The sequence below is a fragment of the Scyliorhinus torazame genome, chromosome 12 (assembly GCF_047496885.1).
Source record: "Scyliorhinus torazame isolate Kashiwa2021f chromosome 12, sScyTor2.1, whole genome shotgun sequence".
Classification (NCBI taxonomy): domain Eukaryota; kingdom Metazoa; phylum Chordata; class Chondrichthyes; order Carcharhiniformes; family Scyliorhinidae; genus Scyliorhinus; species Scyliorhinus torazame.
In genome coordinates this window covers 224,515,610-224,536,185 of record NC_092718.1, presented here as the reverse complement: position 1 = coordinate 224,536,185, position 20,576 = coordinate 224,515,610, and the positions used below count along the sequence as shown (strand labels likewise).

The window sequence follows — 20,576 nt, the reverse complement described above, 5'->3', positions numbered from 1 at the left end:
GCTACGGCCGTATATTCCGTCCCTGTCGCCTTCGGAATCAGTGCCCTTCCCAAGACAAAAAAGTCTATCCGTGAGTATACTTTGTGGACATGTGAGAAAAATGAGAACTCCTTACTCCTAGGCCTACTAAATCTCCACGGGTCTACCCCTCCCATCTGCTCCATGAAGTCCTTGAGCACCCTGGCCGCTGCCGGCCTCCTCCCGGTCCTGGACCTCGACCGGTCCAGCCCTGGATCAAGCATCGTATTGAAGTCTCCCCCCATTACCAACTTTCCCGCCTCCAGGTCCGGGATACGTCCCAACATACGCCTCATAAAATTTGCATCATCCCAGTTCGGGGCATATACGTTCACCAGAACCACCGCCTCCCCTTGCAATCTGCCACTCACCATCACATATCTACCCCCACTATCCGCCACTATGGTCTTTGCCTCAAACAGTACCCGTTTCCCCACTAAGATAGCCACCCCCCAGTTCTTCGCATCCAAACCCGAATGAAATACCTGCCCCACCCATCCTTTACGTAGCCTGACCTGGTCTATCAGTTTCAGATGCGTCTCCTGCAACATAACCACATCTGCCTTTAATTTCTTTAGGTGTGCGAGTACCCGTGCCCTTTTAATCGGCCCGTTCAGCCCTCTCACGTTCCACATGATCAGCCGGGTTGGGGGGCTCTTTACCCCCCCCCCCTTGTCGACTAGCCATCCCCCTTTTTAACCCAGCTCCTCACCTGGTTCCCATGTACCCGTGTATCCCCCCCGACGGCGCACTCCCGCCTCGACCACCCCATCCCATAACAGCTCCCCCTTCTCCTTAGCAGCAGCAACCCAGTTAACCCCCCTCCCCCCCCCCCTCTGCTAGATCCCTTTCTAGCGTAGTTGCACCCCCCATGTTGCTCCCAGAAGTCAGCGAACTCTGGCTGTCTCGGCTTCCCCCCTTGTCCTCGGCCCCCACTGTGCGAGGCCCCCTCCTTCCTGCGTCCCTGTTCCCGCCATAATTACCATAGCGCGGGAACAAAACCCGCGTTTCCCACTCGGCCCCACCCCTAATGGCCGGCGCCCACAGTTCCTCATCCCCCCCCCCCCCCCCCAACATGGGGGAGCGAGAAAAGTTACAGGATCGCAAGATTAACAAATTGAAAAATCACCCCCCCCCCTTTTTTTCCTCGCCCCACATAATCACCCCACCACTTTGTCCCAAAAGTTCTTTCTCTCGCCAGACTATTCCAGCTTCTCGTCCACAATGAATGTCCACTCCTCTTCTGCCGTCTCAAAGTAGTGGTGCTTCCCTTGGTGTGTGACCCACAATCTAGCCGGTTGCAACATTCCAAACTGGATCTTCTTTTTGTGAAGCACTGCCTTAGCCCGATTAAAACTTGCCCTCCTTCTCGCCACCTCCGCACTCCAATCCTGGTATACGCGGATCACCGCGTTCTCCCACCTACAGCTCCGAGTTTTCTTCGCCCACCTGAGGACCGTCTCTCTGTCAATGTAGCGGAGAAACCTCACCACTATAGCTCGAGGTATTTCTCCAGCCCTCGGTCTTCGCGTCATAACTCGATAAGCTCCCTCCATCTCCAAAGGGCCCGTCGGGGCCTCCGATCCCATTAGCGAGTGAAGCATCGTGCTCACATATGTCCCGACGTCCGCCCCTTCTGCGCCTTCGGGAGGACCCAGAACTCTTAAATTCTTCCTCCTCGAATTATTCTCCAGTACTTCCAGCCTTTCCACACACCTTTTATGCTGTGCCTCGTGCGTCTCTGCCTTCACCACCAGGCCCTGTATTTCATCTTTGTTTTCAAGACACAGGAGTTTTACATCCAGCTGAGAGGAAAAATGCAACTTCCAACAGTGCGGCGCTCCCTCAGTACTGACCCTCTGACAGTGCAGCACTCCCTCAGTACTGACCCTCTGACAGTGCGGCGCTCCCTCAGTACTGACCCTCTGACAGTGCGGCACTCCCTCAGTACTGACCCTCTGACAGTGCGGCGCTCCCTCAGTACTGACCCTCTGACAGTGCGGCACTCCCTCAGGACTGACCATGTGACAGTGCAGCACTCCCTCAGTACTGACGCTCGGACAGTGCGGCACTCCCTCAGTACTGACCCTCTGACAGTGCGGCACTCCCTCAATACTGACCCTCTGACAGTGCAGCACTCCCTCAGTACTGACCCTCTGACAGTGCGGCACTCCCTCAGTACTGACCCTCTGACAGTGCAGCACTCCCTCAGTACTGACCCTCTGACAGTGCAGCACTCCCTCAGCACTGACCCTCTGACAGTGCAGCACTCCCTCAGTACTGACCCTCTGACAGTGCAACACTCCCACAGTACTGATCCTCTGACAGTGCAGCACTCCCTCAGTACTGACCCTCTGACAGTGCAGCACTCCCTCAGTACTGACCCTCTGACAGTGCGGCACTCCCTCAGTACTGACCCTCTGACAGTGCGGCACTCCCTCAGTACTGATGCTCGGACAGTGCGGCACACCCTCAGTACTGACCTCTGACAGTGCGGCACTCCCTCAGTACTGACCCTCTGACAGTGCGGCACTCCCTCAGTACTGACCCTCTGACAGTGCGGCACACCCTCAGTACCTACCATCTGACAGTGCGGCACTCCCTCAGTACTGACCATCTGACGTGCGGCACTCCCTCAGTACTGACCCTCTGACAGTGCAGCACTCCCTCAGTACTGACCCTCTGACAGTGCGGCACTCCCTCAGTACTGACCCTCTGACAGTGCAGCACTCCCTCAGTACTGACCCTCTGACAGTGCAGCACTCCCTCAGTACTGACCCTCTGACAGTGCGGCACTCCCTCAGTACTGACCCTCTGACAGTGCAGCACTCGCTCAGTACTGACCCTCTGAATGTGCAGCAATCCCTCAGCACTGACCCTCTGACAGTTCAGCACTCCCTCAGTACTGACCCTCTGACAGTGCAACACTCCCACAGTACTGATCCTCTGACAGTGCAGCACTCCCTCAGTACTGACCCTCTGACAGTGCAGCACTCCCTCAGTACTGACCCTCTGACAGTGGAGAACTCCCTCAGTACTGACTCTCTGACAGTGCGGCACTCCCTCAGTACTGACCCTCTGACAGTGCGGCACTCCCTCAGTACTGACCCTCTGACAATGCAGCACTCCATCAGTACTGACCCTCTGACAGTGCAGCACTCCCTCAGTACTGACCCTCTGACAGTGCAGCACTCCCTCAGTACTGACCCTCTGACAGTGCAGCACTCCCTCAGTACTGACCCTCTGACAGTGCGGCACTCCCTCAGTACTGACCCTCTGACAATGCAGCACTCCATCAGTACTGACCCTCTGACAGTGCAGCACTCCCTCAGTACTGACCCTCTGACAGTGCAGCACTCCCTCAGTACTGACCCTCTGACAGTGCAGCACTCCCTCAGTACTGACCCTCTGACAGTGCGGCACTCCCTCAGTACTGACCCTCTGACAATGCAGCACTCCCTCAGTACCGACCCTCTGACAGTTCAGCACTCCCTCAGTACTGACCCTCTGACAATGCAGCACTCCTTCAGTACCGACCCTCTGACAGTGCAGCACTCCCTCAGTACTGACCCTCTCACAGTGCAGCACTCCCTCAGTACTGACCCTCTGACAGTGCAGCACTCCCTCAGTACTGACCCTCTGACAGTGCAGCACTCCCTCAGTACTGACCCTCTGACAATGCAGCACTCCCTCAGTACTGACCCTCTGACAGTGCGGCACTCCCTCAGTACTGACCCTCTGACAATGCAGCACTCCCTCAGTACCGACCCTCTGACAGTGCAGCACTCCCTCAGTACTGACCCTCTGACAATGCGGTGCTCCCTCAGTACTGACCCTCTCACAGTGCGGCACTCCCTCAGTACTGACCCTCTGACAATGCAGCACTCCCTCAGTACTGACCCTCTGACAATGCAGTACTCCCTCAGTACTGACCCTCTGACAATGCGGTGCTCCCTCAGTACTGACCCTCTGACAGTGTGGCGATCCCTCAGTACTGACCCTCTGATAATGCAGCACTCCCTCAGTACTGACCCTCTCACAGTGCGGCACTCCCTCAGTACTGACCCTCTGACAATGCAGCACTCCCTCAGTACTGACCCTCTGACAGTGCAGCACTCCCTCAGTACTGACCCTCTGACGGTGCAGCACTCCCTCAGTACTGACCCTCTGACAGTGCAGCACTCCCTCAGTACTGACCCTCTGACAGTGCGGCACTCCCTCAGTACTGACCCTCTGACAGTGCGGCATTCCCTCAGTGCTGACCCTCTGACAGTGCAGCACTCCCTCAGTACCGACCCTCTGACAGTGCAGCACTCCCTCAGTACTGACCCTCTGACAATGCAGTACTCCCTCAGTACTGACCCTCTGACAATGCGGTGCTCCCTCAGTACTGACCCTCTGACAGTGCGGCGATCCCTCAGTACTGACCCTCTGATAATGCAGCACTCCCTCAGTACTGACCCTCTCACAGTGCGGCACTCCCTCAGTACTGACCCTCTGACAATGCAGCACTCCCTCAGTACTGACCCTCTGACAGTGCAGCACTCCCTCAGTACTGACCCTCTGACAGTGCAGCACTCCCTCAGTACTGACCCTCTGACAGTGCAGCACTCCCTCAGTACTGACCCTCTGACAGTGCGGCACTCCCTCAGTACTGACCCTCTGACAGTGCGGCATTCCCTCAGTGCTGACCCTCTGACAGTGCGGCAGTCCCTCCGTACTGACCCTCTGACAATGCAGCACTCCTTCAGTACCGACCCTCTGACAGTGCAGCACTCCCTCAGTTCTGACCCTCTGACAGTGCAGCACTCCCTCATTACTGACCCTCTGACAGTGCAGCACTCCCTCAGTACTGACCCTCTGACAGTGCAGCACTCCCTCAGTACTGACCCTCTGACAGTGCGGCACTCCCTCAGTACCGACCCTCTGACAGTGCGGCACTCCCTCAGTACTGACCCTCTGACAGTGCAGCACTCCCTCAGTACTGACCCTCTGACAATGCGGTGCTCCCTCAATACACACAGTGGGTGAGCACAGCAGGTGAACAGAGTGGATGGGCACGGTGGGTGGGCACGGTGGGTGGGCAGAGCGAGATGAAGTCAGTAGTGTTCTGGATGTGCTGAGGTTTACAGAGGGCTGGTGGTCGGAGTTCAGTCAGGGAAGCATTGGAATATCACAATTCTACTTCATTGATTTATCTAATTATTTGTTAATTTATCTAATTATTTAATTTATTTGTTAATTATTTAATTTATTTGTTAATTATTTAATTTATTTGTTAATTTATCTAATTATTTGTTAATTCTTTCAAATCAGATCAGTTTGCGCAGTGTTTTTCCATTTGTGCTTTCATGAATGTTTCTTTTTGCAGAGTCCCATCGGTTACCAGGATGAACAGATGGATCCTCATCACCTTCCTGCTGAGCATCACCAAACCCACCAGAGCTACCGATGTAAACCAGAACTTGTAAACTTTGACTCCTGACCTCTTCACCTCATCTTGCTTATCTCTTTCCCATTTCCTGTTGCACTTATTTTTCCCAATTTCAATTGTGATTTCAAAGCTTAATTTATGCGGAGCACCTTTTAAAAATAAATTCATTTTTGTGATGTGGGCGTCGCTGGTTAGGCCGGCATTTATTGCCCATCCCTAATTGCCCCTTGAGAAGGTGGGGGTGAGCTGCCTTCTTGAACTGCTGCAGACCCTGTGGTGTAGGTACACCCACTGTGCTGTTAGGGAGGGGGTTCCAGGATGTTGCCCCAGCGACAGTGAAGGAACGGACGATATATTCCCAAGTCAGGGTGGTGAGTGACTGGGAGGGGAACCTCCAGGTGGTGGGGTTCCCAGGTATCTGCTGCTCTTGTCCTTTGAGATGGCAGTGGTCATGGGTTTGGAAGGTGTTGTGTAAAGAACCTTGGTGAGTTACTGCAGTGCATCTTGTAGATGGGACACACGGCTGCTACTGTGCGTTGGTGGAGGAGGGAGTGAATGTTTGTGGAAGGGGGAGCAATCAAACGGGGCTGCTTTGTCCTGGATGGTGTCGAGCTTCTTGAGTGTTGTTGGAGCTGCGCTCATCCAGGCAAGTGGAGAGTATTCCATCTCACTCCTGACTTGTGCCTTGTAGATGGTGGACAGGATTTGGGGAGTCAGGAGGTGAGGTACTCTCCGCAGGATTCCCAGCCTCTGACCTGCCCTGGTAGCCACAGTATTAATATTGTTGTGGGCCAGGGTTTAGAGAGCCGCAGAGTGTATCATGGAGTTCGCCTGACCCACAACGTTTAATAGATTGTGGTTATGGGGAGCACACTGGCTTACTCTGCAGGTGTGATGCAACAGAGATCGACAGTACTTTTAAATTAAAACAATGTTTATTTATGAAACCAGTTAACACTTTATAAACCCACAATAAACATCTTAACAACTATCAACACCAATAAATCCCCCCAACGAGTGCAGTACTCTCTAAGTAACTCTTAATCTTTCCTTGTAACATCCATAAGACAAAATGAACCCTCTTTACAGAAACACATCAGGTTTAAATTCTCTACTGAGAGCAGTTATAACTCTGAATTCACCAAATGACCCAGAGATAGTCTTTAGATGGCAGAGAGATCGACTTTGGCTGGTTGCAGCTCCAACACTAAAACGAAACTAAAAAACACAGACACACCCAAACTTTTCCTCAAAGCGAAACTAAAAAGTAGAGCCAGAGCTCAGCTCCACGCACACTGTGACATCACTGCAGCCACTTGAGCAGACAAACATTTCTTAAAGTGACATTCCCATGACCAAATGGCTAGTCCAGTTCAGTTTCTGGTCAATGGAACCCCCAGGATATTGATTGTGGGGGATTCAGTGATGGTAGAACATAGAACATAGAACAATACAGCGCAGTACAGGCCCTTCGGCCCACGATGTTGCACCGAAACAAAAGCCATCTAACCTACACTATGCCATTATCATCCATATGTTTATCCAATAAACTTTTAAATGCCCTCAATGTTGGTAATGCCATTTTATGTCAAGTTGGATGGTTAGATCCTCTCTTGTTGGAGATGGTCATTGCCTGGCACTTTTGTGGCGCGAATGTAACTTGCCACTTGTCAGCCCCGAGCCTGGATATTGTCCGGGTCGCACTGCATTTAGACATGAAGATCTGAGGACTTGCTAATGGTGCTGATCTTTGTGTAGTCATCTTCAAACATCCACACTCTGGCCTTCTAATGGAAGGGAGGTCATTGATGAAGCAGCTGAAGATGGTTGGGCCGAGGACACTACCCTGAGGAACCCCTGCAGCGATGTCCTGGAGCTGAGATGATCGATCTCCAACCACCACAACCATCTTCCTTTGTGCCGGGTACGACTCCAACCAGCGGAGAGATTTCACCTGATTCCCACTGACTCCAGTTTAGCTCGGGCTCCTTGATGCCGCACTCGGTCAAATGCTGCCTTGACGTCGAGGGCAGTCACTCTCACCTCACCTCTGGCATTCAGCTCTTTTGTCCATGTTTGAACCAAGGCTATAATGAGGTCAGGAGCTGAGTGACCCTGGCGGAGTCCAAACTGAGCATCCGTGAGCAGGTTATTGCTGAGTAAGTGCCGCTTGATAGCTCTGTTGCTGACTCCTTCCATCACTTTACTGATGATGGAGAGTAGACTGATAGGCCGGTAATCGGCTGGGTTGGATTTGTCCTGTTTCTTGTGTACAGGACACACCTGGGCAATTTTCCACATTCCGGGTAGATGCCAGTGTTGTAGCTGCACTGGAACAGCTTGGCGAGGGGTGCGGCAAGTTCTGGAGCACAAGTCATCAGTACTATTGCTGGAATATTGTCAGGACCCATTTCCTTTGCGGTATCCAGTGCCTTCAGCCGTTTCTTGATATCACGTGGAGTGAATCGTATTGGCTGAAGACTGACATCTGTGTTGAGGGCAGCACGGTAGCATAGTGGTTAGCACAGTTGCTTCACAGCTCCAGGGTCCCAGGTTCGATTCCCGGCTTGGGTTACTGTCTGTGCGGAGTCTGCACGTTCTCCCCGTGTCTGCGTGGGTTTCCTCCGGGTGCTCCGGTTTCCTCCCACAGTCCATTCGCGGGTTAGGTGGATTGGCCATGCAAAATTGTCCTTAGTTCCAAAAAGGTTAATTGGGGTTACTGGGTTAAGAGGATGGGGTGGAGGAGGCATGTGCTTTAGTGGGGTGCTCTTTCCAAGGGCTGGTGCAGACTCAATGGGCTGAATGGCCTCCTTCTGCACTGTAAATTGTCTGATTCTATGATGGGGACCTCCGGAGGAAACCGAGAATAACACCCACTCGATTCTTTTGAGTGGAGATGGTTGCACATGCTTCAGCCTTGTCTGTAATACTATTTGCTGGGCTACCAAATCAGGGGGGCTACCAATGACCAGAAACTGAACTGACTGGCCAAATGTAATGAATGCAAGAAATTGCCATATTTTATATTTTTTGTAGTAATGATATTTAAACCTGGTTTCAGATGCATACAGACAGTCTGACTGCTAGAGCGGTGATTAAGGTGTCATAAATGTGAGATAATCAATGATTTTCAGGTGAAGTATTCTGCTAGTAGATCTTGAGAACCATTTAGTTGTTTAGCTAATGGAATATTGTTTACGTTTGAAGGATCCCTGGGGTGTAGATAATTTCTGAGGGTGTTGTATTTGGCTAAACAAGTCAAGGGACATCTTGTGAGAAGTGATAAGAGAATGGCTTATGCTTCGGGTACAGATGATGTATTAAGAGGAGGGGCCAGGTCTGTATGAAAGATTAGTTGGTCCTAGAACATTCATCTGAACAGAGGAGTTTGGTCCTGAAAGGTTCTCTGTGCAAAGATTCAGCACAGAGAAAAGTAAGTAGAAACCTGTTAACTTTATTCATGAATCATATTTAATATATGTTGGTTTGCTTAATTGGAATATAGTGGCAGATTTACAAAGTAAGTTGAGGTTTTCTCTTTTACTTAAGAACTGTTGCAGGGCAGCGTGGTGGTGCAGTGGTTAGCACTGCTGCCTCACTGGTTCGATCCCGGCCCAACATCACTGTCTGTGTGGGGTTTGCACAATCTTCCCGTGTCTGCGTGGGTCTCATCCCCACAACCCAAAAATGTGCAGGGTGGGTGGATTGGCCACGATAATTTGCACCTTAATTGGAAAAAAATATTTGCATACTCTAAATTTATATTTTAAAAACTGCAACTGTTAATTGTAAAGCTGCAATGTGGTTAATTCTGTGTTTAAATTGAAGTTTGTTTTAACATAAACAATACCTATTGGTCAATATTGTCACTCCTGTGGTACAGTAACATTTCCTCACGGTTTTACAAATTGCAAAGAGTTGGGTTCTTGTCTGGGTTCCTAACACACATTAATACTGTGGCTACCAGGGCAGGTCAAAGACTAGGAATCCTGCGGAGAGTAACTCACCTCCTGAACCCCCAAAGCCTGTCCACCATCTACAAGGCACAAGTCGGGAGTGTGATGGAATACTCTCCACTTGCCTGGATGAGTGCAGCTCCAACAACACTCAAGAAGCTCGACACCATCCAGGACAAAGCAGCTCCCGCTTGATTGTTTCCCCTTCCACAAACATTCACTCGCTCCACCACCGACGCACAGTAGCAGCCGTGTGTACCGTCTACAAGATGCACTGCAGTAACTTACTACGGTTCCTCAGACAGCACCTTCCAAACCCACGACCACTACCACCTAGAAGGACAAGAGCAGCAGATACCTGGGAACCCCTCCACCTGGAGGTTCCCCTCCAAGTCACTCACCATCCTGACTGGGAAATATATTGGCCGTTCCTTCACTGTCGCTGGGGTAACATCCTGGAACTCCCTCCCTAACAGCACAGTGGGTGTACCTACACCATATGGACTGCAGCGGTTCAAGAAGGCAGCTCGCCACCACCTTCTGAAGGGCAATTAGGGATGGGCAATAAATGCTGGCCTGACCAGCAACTCCCACATCCCATAAATGAATTAAAAAATATTTTGGATGGGGTCATCTGTGGAGCCTCCTCCTCCAGTGAGTTGTTTAATTGTCCATCACCATTCACAGCTGGATGTGGCAGGACTGCAGAGCTCAGATCTGATGCATTCATTGTGCAATTGCTTCGCTCTGTCTGTTACTTGCTGTTTATGCTGTTTGACACAAGAACTCCTGTGTTGTAGCTTCACCAGGTCGACACCTCATTGTTCGGTCAGCCTGATGTTGCTCTGTTGAGGGCCCACTGTTGAGGGGCCTGTCCACAACTGTAGCTGGGAAATCACGGTTGAGGAAGAAGGAACACTTTTTCGAAGCACCATTTTGGAAAGTGGCATCATCGAAACAAATGCGACGGAGGCGAAGGAGTTGAGAGAAAGGGATGGAGTCCTTACAGGGTGCAGGGTGCGAAGAGCTGTAGTCCAGATAGCTGTGGGGGTCAGTGGGCTTGTAGTGGATATTAGTGGATAGTCTATTGCCGGAAATGGAGACAGAAAGATAATGGAAGGGAAGGGACGTGTCTGATGGACCAGGTGAAAGCGATGGAGGGGTGGAAGCTGGAAGTGAAGTTGATGAATTTTTCCAAGTCCGGGCGAGAGCATAGAGCGGCACCAAAATAGTCACCAATGTACCTCCCTCTACCTCAGCAGATACCTGGGAACCCCACCACTGCTGCTGGGGCAACATCCTGGAACTCCCTCCCAAACTGCACAGTGGGTATACCTACACCCCAGGGGCTGCAGCTGTTCAAGAAGGCAGCTCACCATCACCTTCTCAGGGACAATAAATGCTTGTCGTGCTTATATCACAATAAATGACAGGGAAACCTACATCAAACACAAAGTGAGACTAAACCGCAATAGGGCCAACATAATATTACCTGACAACACTTCAAAATACACCCTCGGCTGAAAATTACTTTGCAACATTCTGGGATTGTGGAGGGCACGATAAAAATGAAGTCTGTCTTTCTTATTTCTGTATATTCCTGCCTCTAATACATTCTTTTCACAGGCTGATTTTTAACTCTGCAGATCACAGATATAGTGAATAGAACAGGAACAACTGAGCTAGCAGAAAATGCAACTCCGCACTCCAGCCCACTGGCAGCGACAGAGCAACCAGACACCCCACTGGCAGCGACAGAGCAACCAGACACCCCACTGGCAGCGACAGAGCAACCAGACACCCCACTGGCAGCGACAGAGCAACCAGACACCCCACTGGCAGCGACAGAGCAACCAGACACCCCACTGGCAGCGACAGAGCACCAAGACACTGCATCTGTGGCACCAGCTCCAGAGACACTTTTGAAAGGCAATGGTTCCGCTGTGACTGAGTCTCCAGGATCTGTTGAGCTGCTGAGTGAGCCCGTTGATGCACAGGAGCCAGTGGGAGACTGTGGGCAGGCCGGATCACCGGGAGAGATGCAGCTTTTGGGAAATGCCATTTCCAAGTTTGGCTTGGACCTATTCAAGGAGGTTTTGCAGGAAACTACCAAACCAAATGTTGTCATCTCTCCACTGAGCATCGCCCTGGGTCTCGCTCAACTCAGTCTGGGTAACACCTTCATTCAAACTCATTCACACAGGGGTCAGGGAGAGTGTAACGCTCACCATTGGTGGCTGTGTAGTTCGGGAATTCCTTCTCTAAACCTCTCCACCTTCCACTTAACGCTCCTCCTTAAAACCTCCCTCTGACGAAGCTTATCCTCATATCCCAGTGTTGGTTTGGTGTGAGGTTTTTCTCTGATTATGTTCCTGTGAGCGGGCGTGGGGTAGTTATGGTGGAAAAGGTTGTAGACATAAATAGAGTGAAGATACAAGAGCACTGAAGACAGATTCATCAATGACGCTGCAATCAATGTCAAGAATGGCCAAGAAAGCAGCATGAGAGCACAGTGATTGATAGCGCAGTGAAAGAGAGCACAGTGAATGAGAGTTCAGTGAATGGGAGCACAGTAAGAGCGCAGTGAAAGAGAGCACAGTGAATGAGAGCGCAGTGATATGAGAGCACAGTAAGAGCGCCGTGAAAGAGAGCACAGTGAATGAGAGCGCAGTGAAAGAGAGCACAGAGAATGAGAGCACAGTCAATGAGAGCACAGTCAATGAGAGCACAGTCAAAGGGAGCGCAGTAAGAGTGCAGTGAATGCGAGCTCAGTGAATAAGAGCGCAGTGAATGAGAGTGCAGTTAAAAAGAGCACAGTGAAAGAGAGCGCAGTGAATGGGAGCACAGTAAGAGCGCAGTGAAAGAGAGCACAGTGAATGAGAGCGCAGTGAAGGAGAGTGCAGTGAAAGAGAGCACAGTGAATGAGAGCACAGTGAAAGAGATCACAGTGAATGAGCGCGCATTGAAAGAGAGCGCAGTGAATGAGAGCTCAGTGATAAGAGTGCAGTGAATAAGAGCGCAGTGAAAGAGAGCGCAGTGAAAGAGAGCGCAGTGAAAGAGAGCAGTGAAAGAGAGCGCAGTGAATGGGAGCACAGTAAGAGCGCAGTGAAAGAGAGCACAGCGAATGAGAGCACAGTGATATGAGAGCACAGTGAATGAGAGCACAGTCAATGAGAGCGCAGTAAGAGTGCAGTGAATGAGAGCTCAGTGAATGAGAGCGCAGTGAATGAGAGTGCAGTGAAAGAGAGCACAGTGAATGAGAGCACAGTGAAAGATATCGCAGTGAATGAGAGCGCATTGAAAGAGAGCGCAGTGAATTAGAGCGCAGTGAATGAGAGCGCAGTGAATGAGAGCACAGTGAATGAGAGCGCAGTAAGAGCGCAGTCAATGAGAGCACAGTGAATGTGACCGCAGTAAGAGCGCAGTGAATGAGAGCACAGTGAATGAGCGCTCACTGAAAGAGAGCACAGTGAATGAGAGGGCAGAGAAAGAGAGCACAGTGAATGAGAGCGCAGGGAAAGAGAGCCCAGGGAATGTGAGCGCAGTGAATGAGAGCGCAGTGAATGAGAGCACAATGAATGAGAGCGCAATGAATGAGAGTGCAGTGAATAAGAGAGCAGTGAATAAGAGCAAAGTGAATGAGAGCACAGTGAATAAGAGCGCAGTGAATAAGAGTGCAGTGAATAAGAGCGCGGTGAATGAGAGCACAGTAAGAGCGTAATGAATGAGAGCTCAGTGAATGAGAGCGCAGTGAATGAGAGCGCAGTGAATAAGAGCGCAGTGAATGATAGCGCAGTAAGAGTGCAGTGAATGAGAGTGCAGTGAATGAGAGCTCAGTGAATGAGAGCGCAGTGAATGAAAGCGCAGTGAATGAGAGCGCAGTGAATGAGAGCGCAGTGAACGAGAGCGCAGTGAACGAGAGGGCAGTGAACGAGAGCGCAGTGAAAGAGAGCGCAGTGAAAGAGAGTGCAGTGAAAGAGAGCTCAGTGAATGAGAGCTCAGTGAATGAGAGTGCAGTGAATAAGAGAGCAGTGAATAAGAGCAAAGTGAATGAGAGCACAGTGAATAAGAGCGCAGTGAATAAGAGTGCAGTGAATAAGAGCGCGGTGAATGAGAGCACAGTAAGAGCGTAATGAATGAGAGCTCAGTGAATGAGAGCGCAGTGAATGAGAGCGCAGTGAATAAGAGCGCAGTGAATGAGAGCGCAGTAAGAGTGCAGTGAATGAGAGTGCAGTGAATAAGAGCTCAGTGAATGAGAGCACAGTGAATGAAAGCGCAGTGAATGAGAGCGCAGTGAATGAGAGCGCAGTGAACGAGAGCGCAGTGAACGAGAGCGCAGTGAACGAGAGCGCAGTGAACGAGAGCGCAGTGAAAGAGAGCGCAGTGAAAGAGAGCGCAGTGAAAGAGAGCTCAGTGAATGATAGCTCAGTGAATGAGAGCGCAGTGAATGAGAGCGCAGTGAATGAGAGCGCAGTGAATAAGAGCGCAGTGAATAAGAGCGCAGTGAATGAGAGCACAGTGAATAAGAGCACAGTGAATGAGAGCACGGTGAATAAGAACGCAATGAATAAGAGCGCAGTGAATGAGAGCGCAGTGAATGAGAGCCCAGTGAATGAGAGCACAGTGAATAACAGCGCAGTGAATAAGAGTGCAGTGAATAAGAGCACAGTGAATGAGAGCACAGTAAGAACGTAGTGAATGAGAGCGCAGTGAATGAGAGCACAGTGAATAAGAGCGCAGTGAATAAGAGTGCAGTGAATAAGAGCGCAGTGAATGAGAGCACATTAAGAGCTCTGTGAATGAGAGCTCAGTGAATGAGAGCGCAGTGAATGAGAGCGCAGTGAATGAGAGCGCAGTGAATGAGAGCGCAGTGAATGAGAGCGCAGTGAATGAGTGCTCAGTGAATGAAAGTGCATTGAATGAGAGCTCAGTGAATGAGAGCGCAGTGAATCAGAGCGCAGTAAGAGCGCAGTGTATGAGAGCGCAGTGAATGAGAGCGCAGTGAATGAGAGCGCAGTAAGAGCGCTGTGAATGAGAGCGCAGTGAATGAGAGCTCAGTGAATGAGAGCGCAGTGAATGAGAGTGCAGTGAATGAGAGCGCAGTGAATGACAGCGCAGTGAAAGAGAGCGCAGTGAATGAGAGCGCAGTGAATGAGAGCGCAGTGAATGAAGCTCAGTGAATGAGAGCGCAGTGAATGAGAGCGCAGCGAATGAAGCTCAGTGAATGAGAGCGCAGTGAATAACAGCGCAGTGAATAAGAGTGCAGTGAATAAGAGCGCAGTGAATGAGAGTGCAGTGAATAAGAGCGCAGTGAATGAGAGTGCAGTGAATGAGAGCACAGTAAGAGCGTAGTGAATGAGAGCGCAGTGAATGAGAGCACAGTGAATAAGAGCGCAGTGAATAAGAGTGCAGTGAATAAGAGCGCAATGAATGAGAGCACAGTAAGAGCGTAGTGAATGAGAGCGCAGTGAATGAGAGCGCAGTGAATAAGAGCGCAGTGAATAAGAGCGCAGTGAATAAGAGCGCAGTGAATAAGAGCGCAGTGAATGAGAGCGCAGTGAATAAGAGCGCAGTGAATTACAGCGCAGCGAATAAGAGCACAGTGAAGGAGAGCGCAGTGAATGAGAGCGCAGTGAATGAGAGCACATTGAATAAGAGCGCAGTGAATAAGAGCGCAGTGAATGAGAGCACAGTGAATGAGAGCACAGTGAATGAGAGCACAGTGAATAAGAGCGCAGTGAATGAGAGCGCAGTGAATGAGAGCACAGTGAATAAGAGCGCAGTGAATGAGAGCACAGTGAATAAGAGCGCAGTGAATAAGAGCGCAGTGATAAGAGCACAATGAATGAGAGCACAGTGAATGGGAGCACAGTAACAGCGCAGTGAATAAGAGCGCAGTGAATAAGAGCACAATGAATGAGAGCACAGTGAATGGTAGCACAGTAACAGCGCAGTGAATAAGAGCGCAGTGAATGAGAGCGCAGTGAATGAGAGCGCAGTGAATGAGAGCGCAGTGAATAAGAGCGCAGTGAATGAGAGCGCAGTGAATAAGAGCGCAGTGAATAAGAGCGCAGTGAATGAGAGCGCAGTGAATGAGGGCACAGTGAATGAGAGCGCTGTGAATGAGAGCGCAGTGAATGAGAGCGCAGTGAATAAGAGCGCAGTGAATAAGAGCGCAGTGAATGAGAGCGCAGTGAATAAGAGCGCAGTGAATGAGAGCGCAGTGAATGAGAACACAATGAATGAGAGCACAGTGAATGGGAGCACAGTAACAGCGCAGTGAATGAGAGCGCAGTGAATAAGAGCGCAGTGAATAAGAGCGCAGTGAATGAGAGCGCAGTGAATGAGAGCGCAGTGAATAAGAGCGCAGTGAATAAGAGCGCAGTGAATAAAAGCGCAGTGAATAAGAGCGCAGTGAATAAGAGCGCAGTGAATGAGAGCGCAGTGAATGAGAGCGTAGTGAATAAGAGCGCAGTGAATCAGAGCGCAGTGAATCAGAGCGCAGTGAATGAGAGCGCAGTGAATGAGAGCGCAGTGAATGAGAGCGCAGTGAATGAGAGCTCAGTGAATGAGAGCGCAGTGAATGAGAGCGCAGTGAATGAGAGCGCAGTGAATGAGAGCGCAGTGAATGAGAGTGCAGTGAATGAGAGCGCAGTGAATGAGAGTGCAGTGCATGAGAGCTCAGTGAATGAGAGCACAGTGAATGAGAGCACAGTGAATGAGAGCGCAGTGATTGAGAGAGCAGTGCATGAGCGCTCAGTGAATGAGAGCACAGTGAATGAGAGCGCAGTGAATGAGAGCGCAGTGAATGAGAGCGCAGTGAATGAGAGCAAAGTGAATAAGAGCGCAGTGAATAAGAGCGCAGTGAATGAGAGCGCAGTGAATGAGAGCGCAGTGAATGAGAGCGCAGTGAATGAGAGCGCAGTGAATGAGAGCGCAGTGAATGAGAGCGCAGTGAATGAGAGCGCAGTGAATGAGAGCGCAGTGAATGAGAGCTCAGTGAATGAGAGCGCAGTGAATGAGAGCGCAGTGAATGAGAGCGCAGTGAATGAGAGCGCAGTGAATGAGAGCGCAGTGAATGAGAGCGCAGTGAATGAGAGCACAGTGAATGAGAGCGCAGTGAATGAGAGCGTAGTGAATGAGAGCGCAGTGAATGAGAGCACAGTGAATGAGAGCGCAGTGAATGAGAGCTCAGTGAATAAGAGCTCAGTGAATAAGAGTGCAGTGAATGAGAGCGCAGTGAATGAGAGCGCAGTGAATGAGAGTACAGTGAATTACAGCGCAGTGAATAAGAGCAGAGTGAATAACAGCGCAGTGAATAAGAGCGCAGTGAATAAGAGCGCAGTGAATAAGAGCGCAGTGAATGAGAGCGCAGTGAATGAGAGCACAGTGAATGAGAGCGCAGTGAATGAGAGCTCAGTGAATGAGAGCGCAGTGAATAAGAGCGCAGTGAATAAGAGCTCAGTGAATAAGTGTGCAGTGAATAAGAGCGCAGTGAATGAGAGCGCAGTGAATAAGAGGGCAGTGAAAAAGAGCGCAGTGAATGAGAGCTCAGTGAATGAGAGCGCAGTGAATGAGAGCACAGTGAATAAGAGCGCAGTGAATAAGAGCGCAGTGAATGAGAGCGCAGTGAATGAGAGCGCAGTGAATGAGAGCGCAGTGAATGAGAGCGCAGTGAATGAGAGCGCAGTGAATGAGAGCGCAGTGAATGAGAGCACAGTGAATGAGAGCGCAGTGAATGAGAGAGCAGTGCATGAGAGCTCAGTGAATGAGAGCGCAGTGAATGAGAGCGCAGTGAATAAGAGCGCAGTGAATGAGAGCAAAGTGAATAAGAGCGCAGTGAATAAGAGTGCAGTGAATAAGAGCGCAGTGAATAAGAGTGCAGTGAATGAGAGCGCAGTGAATAAGAGCGCAGTGAATGAGAGCACAGTGAATAAGAGCACAGTGAATAAGAGCGCAGTGAATAAGAGCGCAGTGAATGAGAGCACAGTGAATAAGAGCACAGTGAATGAGAGCGCAGTGAATAAGAGCGCAGTGAATGAGTGCGCAGTGAATGAGAGCGCAGTGAATAAGAGCGCAGTGGATGAGAGCGCAGTAAATGAGAGCGCAGTGAATGAGAGCGCAGTGAATGAGAGCACAATGAATGAGAGCACAGTGAATGGGAGCACAGTAACAGCGCAGTGAATGAGAGCGCAGTGAATAAGAGCGCAGTGAATAAGAGCGCAGTGAATGAGAGCGCAGTGAATGAGAGCGCAGTGAATAAGAGCGCAGTGAATAAGAGCGCAGTGAATAAGAGCGCAGTGAATAAAAGCGCAGTGAATGAGAGCGCAGTGAATGAGAGCGCAGTGAATGAGAGCGCAGTGAATGAGAGCGTAGTGAATTAGAGCGCAGTGAATCAGAGCGCAGTGAATGAGAGCGCAGTGAATGAGAGCGCAGTGAATGAGAGCGCAGTGAATGAGAGCGCAGTGAATGAGAGCGCAGTGAATGAGAGCGCAGTGAATGAGAGCGCAGTGAATGAGAGCGCAGTGAATGAGAGCGCAGTGAATGAGAGCGCAGTGAATGAGAGCGCAGTGAATGAGAGCTCAGTGAATGAGAGCGCAGTGAATGAGAGCGCAGTGAATGAGAGCACAGTGAATGAGAGCGCAGTGAATGTGAGCGCAGTGAATGAGAGCGCAGTGAATGAGAGTGCAGTGCATGAGAGCTCAGTGAATGAGAACACAGTGAATGAGAGCACAGTGAATGAGAGTGCAGTGAATGAGAGAGCAGTGCATGAGAGCTCAGTGAATGAGAGCACAGTGAATGAGAGCGCAGTGAATGAGAGCGCAGTGAATGAGAGCGCAATGAATAAGAGCGCAGTGAATGAGAGCACAGTGAATAAGAGCACAGTGAATAAGAGCGCAGTGAATAAGAGCGCAGTGAATGAGAGCACAGTGAATAAGAGCACAGTGAATGAGAGCGCAGTGAATAAGAGCGCAGTGAATGAGTGCGCAGTGAATGAGAGCGCAGTGAATAAGAGCGCAGTGGATGAGAGCGCAGTGAATGAGAGCGCAGTGAATAAGAGCGCAGTGAATGAGAGCACAATGAATGAGAGCACAGTGAATGGGAGCACAGTAACAGCGCAGTGAATGAGAGCGCAGTGAATAAGAGCGCAGTGAATAAGAGCGCAGTGAATGAGAGCGCAGTGAATGAGAGCGCAGTGAATAAGAGCGCAGTGAATAAGAGCGCAGTGAATAAGAGCGCAGTGAATAAGAGCGCAGTGAATGAGAGCGCAGTGATTGAGAGCGCATTGAATGAGAGCGCAGTGAATGAGAGCGTAGTGAATAAGAGCGCAGTGAATCAGAGCGCAGTGATTGAGAGCGCAGTGAATGAGAGCGCAGTGAATGAGAGCGCAGTGAATGAGAGCGCAGTGAATGAGAGCGCAGTGAATGAGAGCGCAGTGAATGAGAGCGCAGTGAATGAGAGCGCAGTGAATGAGAGCGCAGTGAATGAGAGCGCAGTGAATGAGAGTGCAGTGAATGAGAGCTCAGTGAATGAGAGCGCAGTGAATGAGAGCGCAGTGAATGAGAGCACAGTGAATGAGAGCACAGTGAATGAGAGCGCAGTGAATGAGAGCGCAGTGAATGAGAGTGCAGTGCATGAGAGCTCAGTGAATGAGAACACAGTGAATGAGAGCACAGTGAATGAGAGCGCAGTGAATGAGAGAGCAGTGCATGAGAGCTCAGTGAATGAGAGCACAGTGAATGAGAGCGCAGTGAATGAGAGCGCAGTGAATGAGAGCAAAGTGAATAAGAGCGCAGTGAATAAGAGCGCAGTGAATAAGAGCGCAGTGAATGAGAGCGCAGTGAATAAGAGCGCAGTGAATGAGAGCACAGTGAATAAGAGCGCAGTGAATAAGAGCGCAGTGAATAAGAGCGCAGTGAATGAGAGCACAGTGAATAAGAGCACAGTGAATGAGAGCGCAGTGAATAATAGCGCAGTGAATGAGAGCACAGTGAATAAGAGCGCAATGAATAAGAGCGCAGTGAATAAGAGCGCAGTGAATGAGAGCGCAGTGAATGAGAGCGCAGTGAATGAGAGCACAGTGAATAAGAGCGCAGTGAATAAGAGCGCAGTGAATAAGAGCGCAGTGAATGAGAGCGCAGTGAATGAGAGCGCAGTGAATTAGAGTGCAGTGAATAAGAGCGCAGTGAATGAGAGCGCAGTGAATGAGAGCGCAGTGAATAAGAGCGCAGTGAATGAGAGCGCAGTGAATGAGAGCGCAGTGAATGAGAGCGCAGTGAATGAGTGCGCAGTGAATGAGAGCGCAGTGAATAAGAGAGCAGTGAATAAGAGCGCAGTGAATAAGAGCGCAGTGAATAAGAGCGCAGTGAATAAGAGCGCAGTGAATAAGAGCGCAGTGAATGAGAGCACAGTGAATGAGAGCGCAGTGAAAGAGAGCACAGTGAATGAGAGCGCAGCGAATAAGAGCACAGTGATTAAGAGCGCAGTGAATGAGAGCGCAGTGAATAAGAGTGCAGTGAATAAGAGTGCAGTGAATGAGAGCGCAGTGAATGAGAGCGCAGTGAATGAGAGCGCAGTGAATGAGAGCACAGAAGGAGCACAGTGAATGAGAGCGCAGTGAATGAGAGCGCAGTGAACGAGAGCGCAGTGAATAAGAGCGCAGTGAATGAGAGCGCAGTGAATGAGAGCGCAGTGAAAGAGAGGTCAGTGCATGAGAGCTCAGTGAACAAGAGCACAGTGAATAAGAGCACAGTAAGAGCGTAGTGATGAGAGCGCAGTGAATGAGAGCACAGTAAGAGCGTAGTGAATAAGAGTGCAGTGAATGACAGCGCAGTGAATAAGAGCGCAGTGAATGAGAGCACAGTGAATGAGAGCACAGTGAATGAGAGCACAGTGAATGAGAGCGCAGTGAATGAGAGCACAGTGAATGAGAGCGCAGTGAATGAGAGGTCAGTGAATGAGAGCTCAGTGAATGAGAGCGCAGTGAATGAGAGCGCAGTAAATGAGAGCTCAGTGAATGAGAGCACAGTGAATGAGAGCGCAGTGAATGAGAGCGCAGTGAATGAGAGCACAATGAATGAGAGCACAATGAATGAGAGCGCAGTGAATGAGAGCGCAGTGAATGAGAGTGCAGTGCATGAGAGCTCAGTGAATGAGAGCACAGTGAA

At 50.3% G+C, this 20,576-nt stretch overlaps 1 protein-coding gene across 2 annotated transcripts in view; it reads left to right on the top strand.

Moving 5' to 3' along the window:
* Positions 1-20,576, top strand: part of serpinf2b (serpin peptidase inhibitor, clade F (alpha-2 antiplasmin, pigment epithelium derived factor), member 2b) — a 136,692-nt gene that overhangs the window by 2,130 nt on the left and 113,986 nt on the right. Inside the window, exons 1-3 of one of the 2 annotated variants that reach the window (XM_072470012.1) lie at positions 7-70; positions 5,390-5,471; positions 11,055-11,580. In XM_072470012.1, the coding sequence (XP_072326113.1) occupies positions 5,409-5,471; positions 11,055-11,580 (589 nt within the window). In that variant the 5' untranslated portion in view covers positions 7-70; positions 5,390-5,408. Of the gene's footprint in view, positions 1-6; positions 71-5,389; positions 5,472-11,054; positions 11,581-20,576 lie in introns of those variants that run through there. The other variant, XM_072470011.1, reaches the window with a different exon arrangement.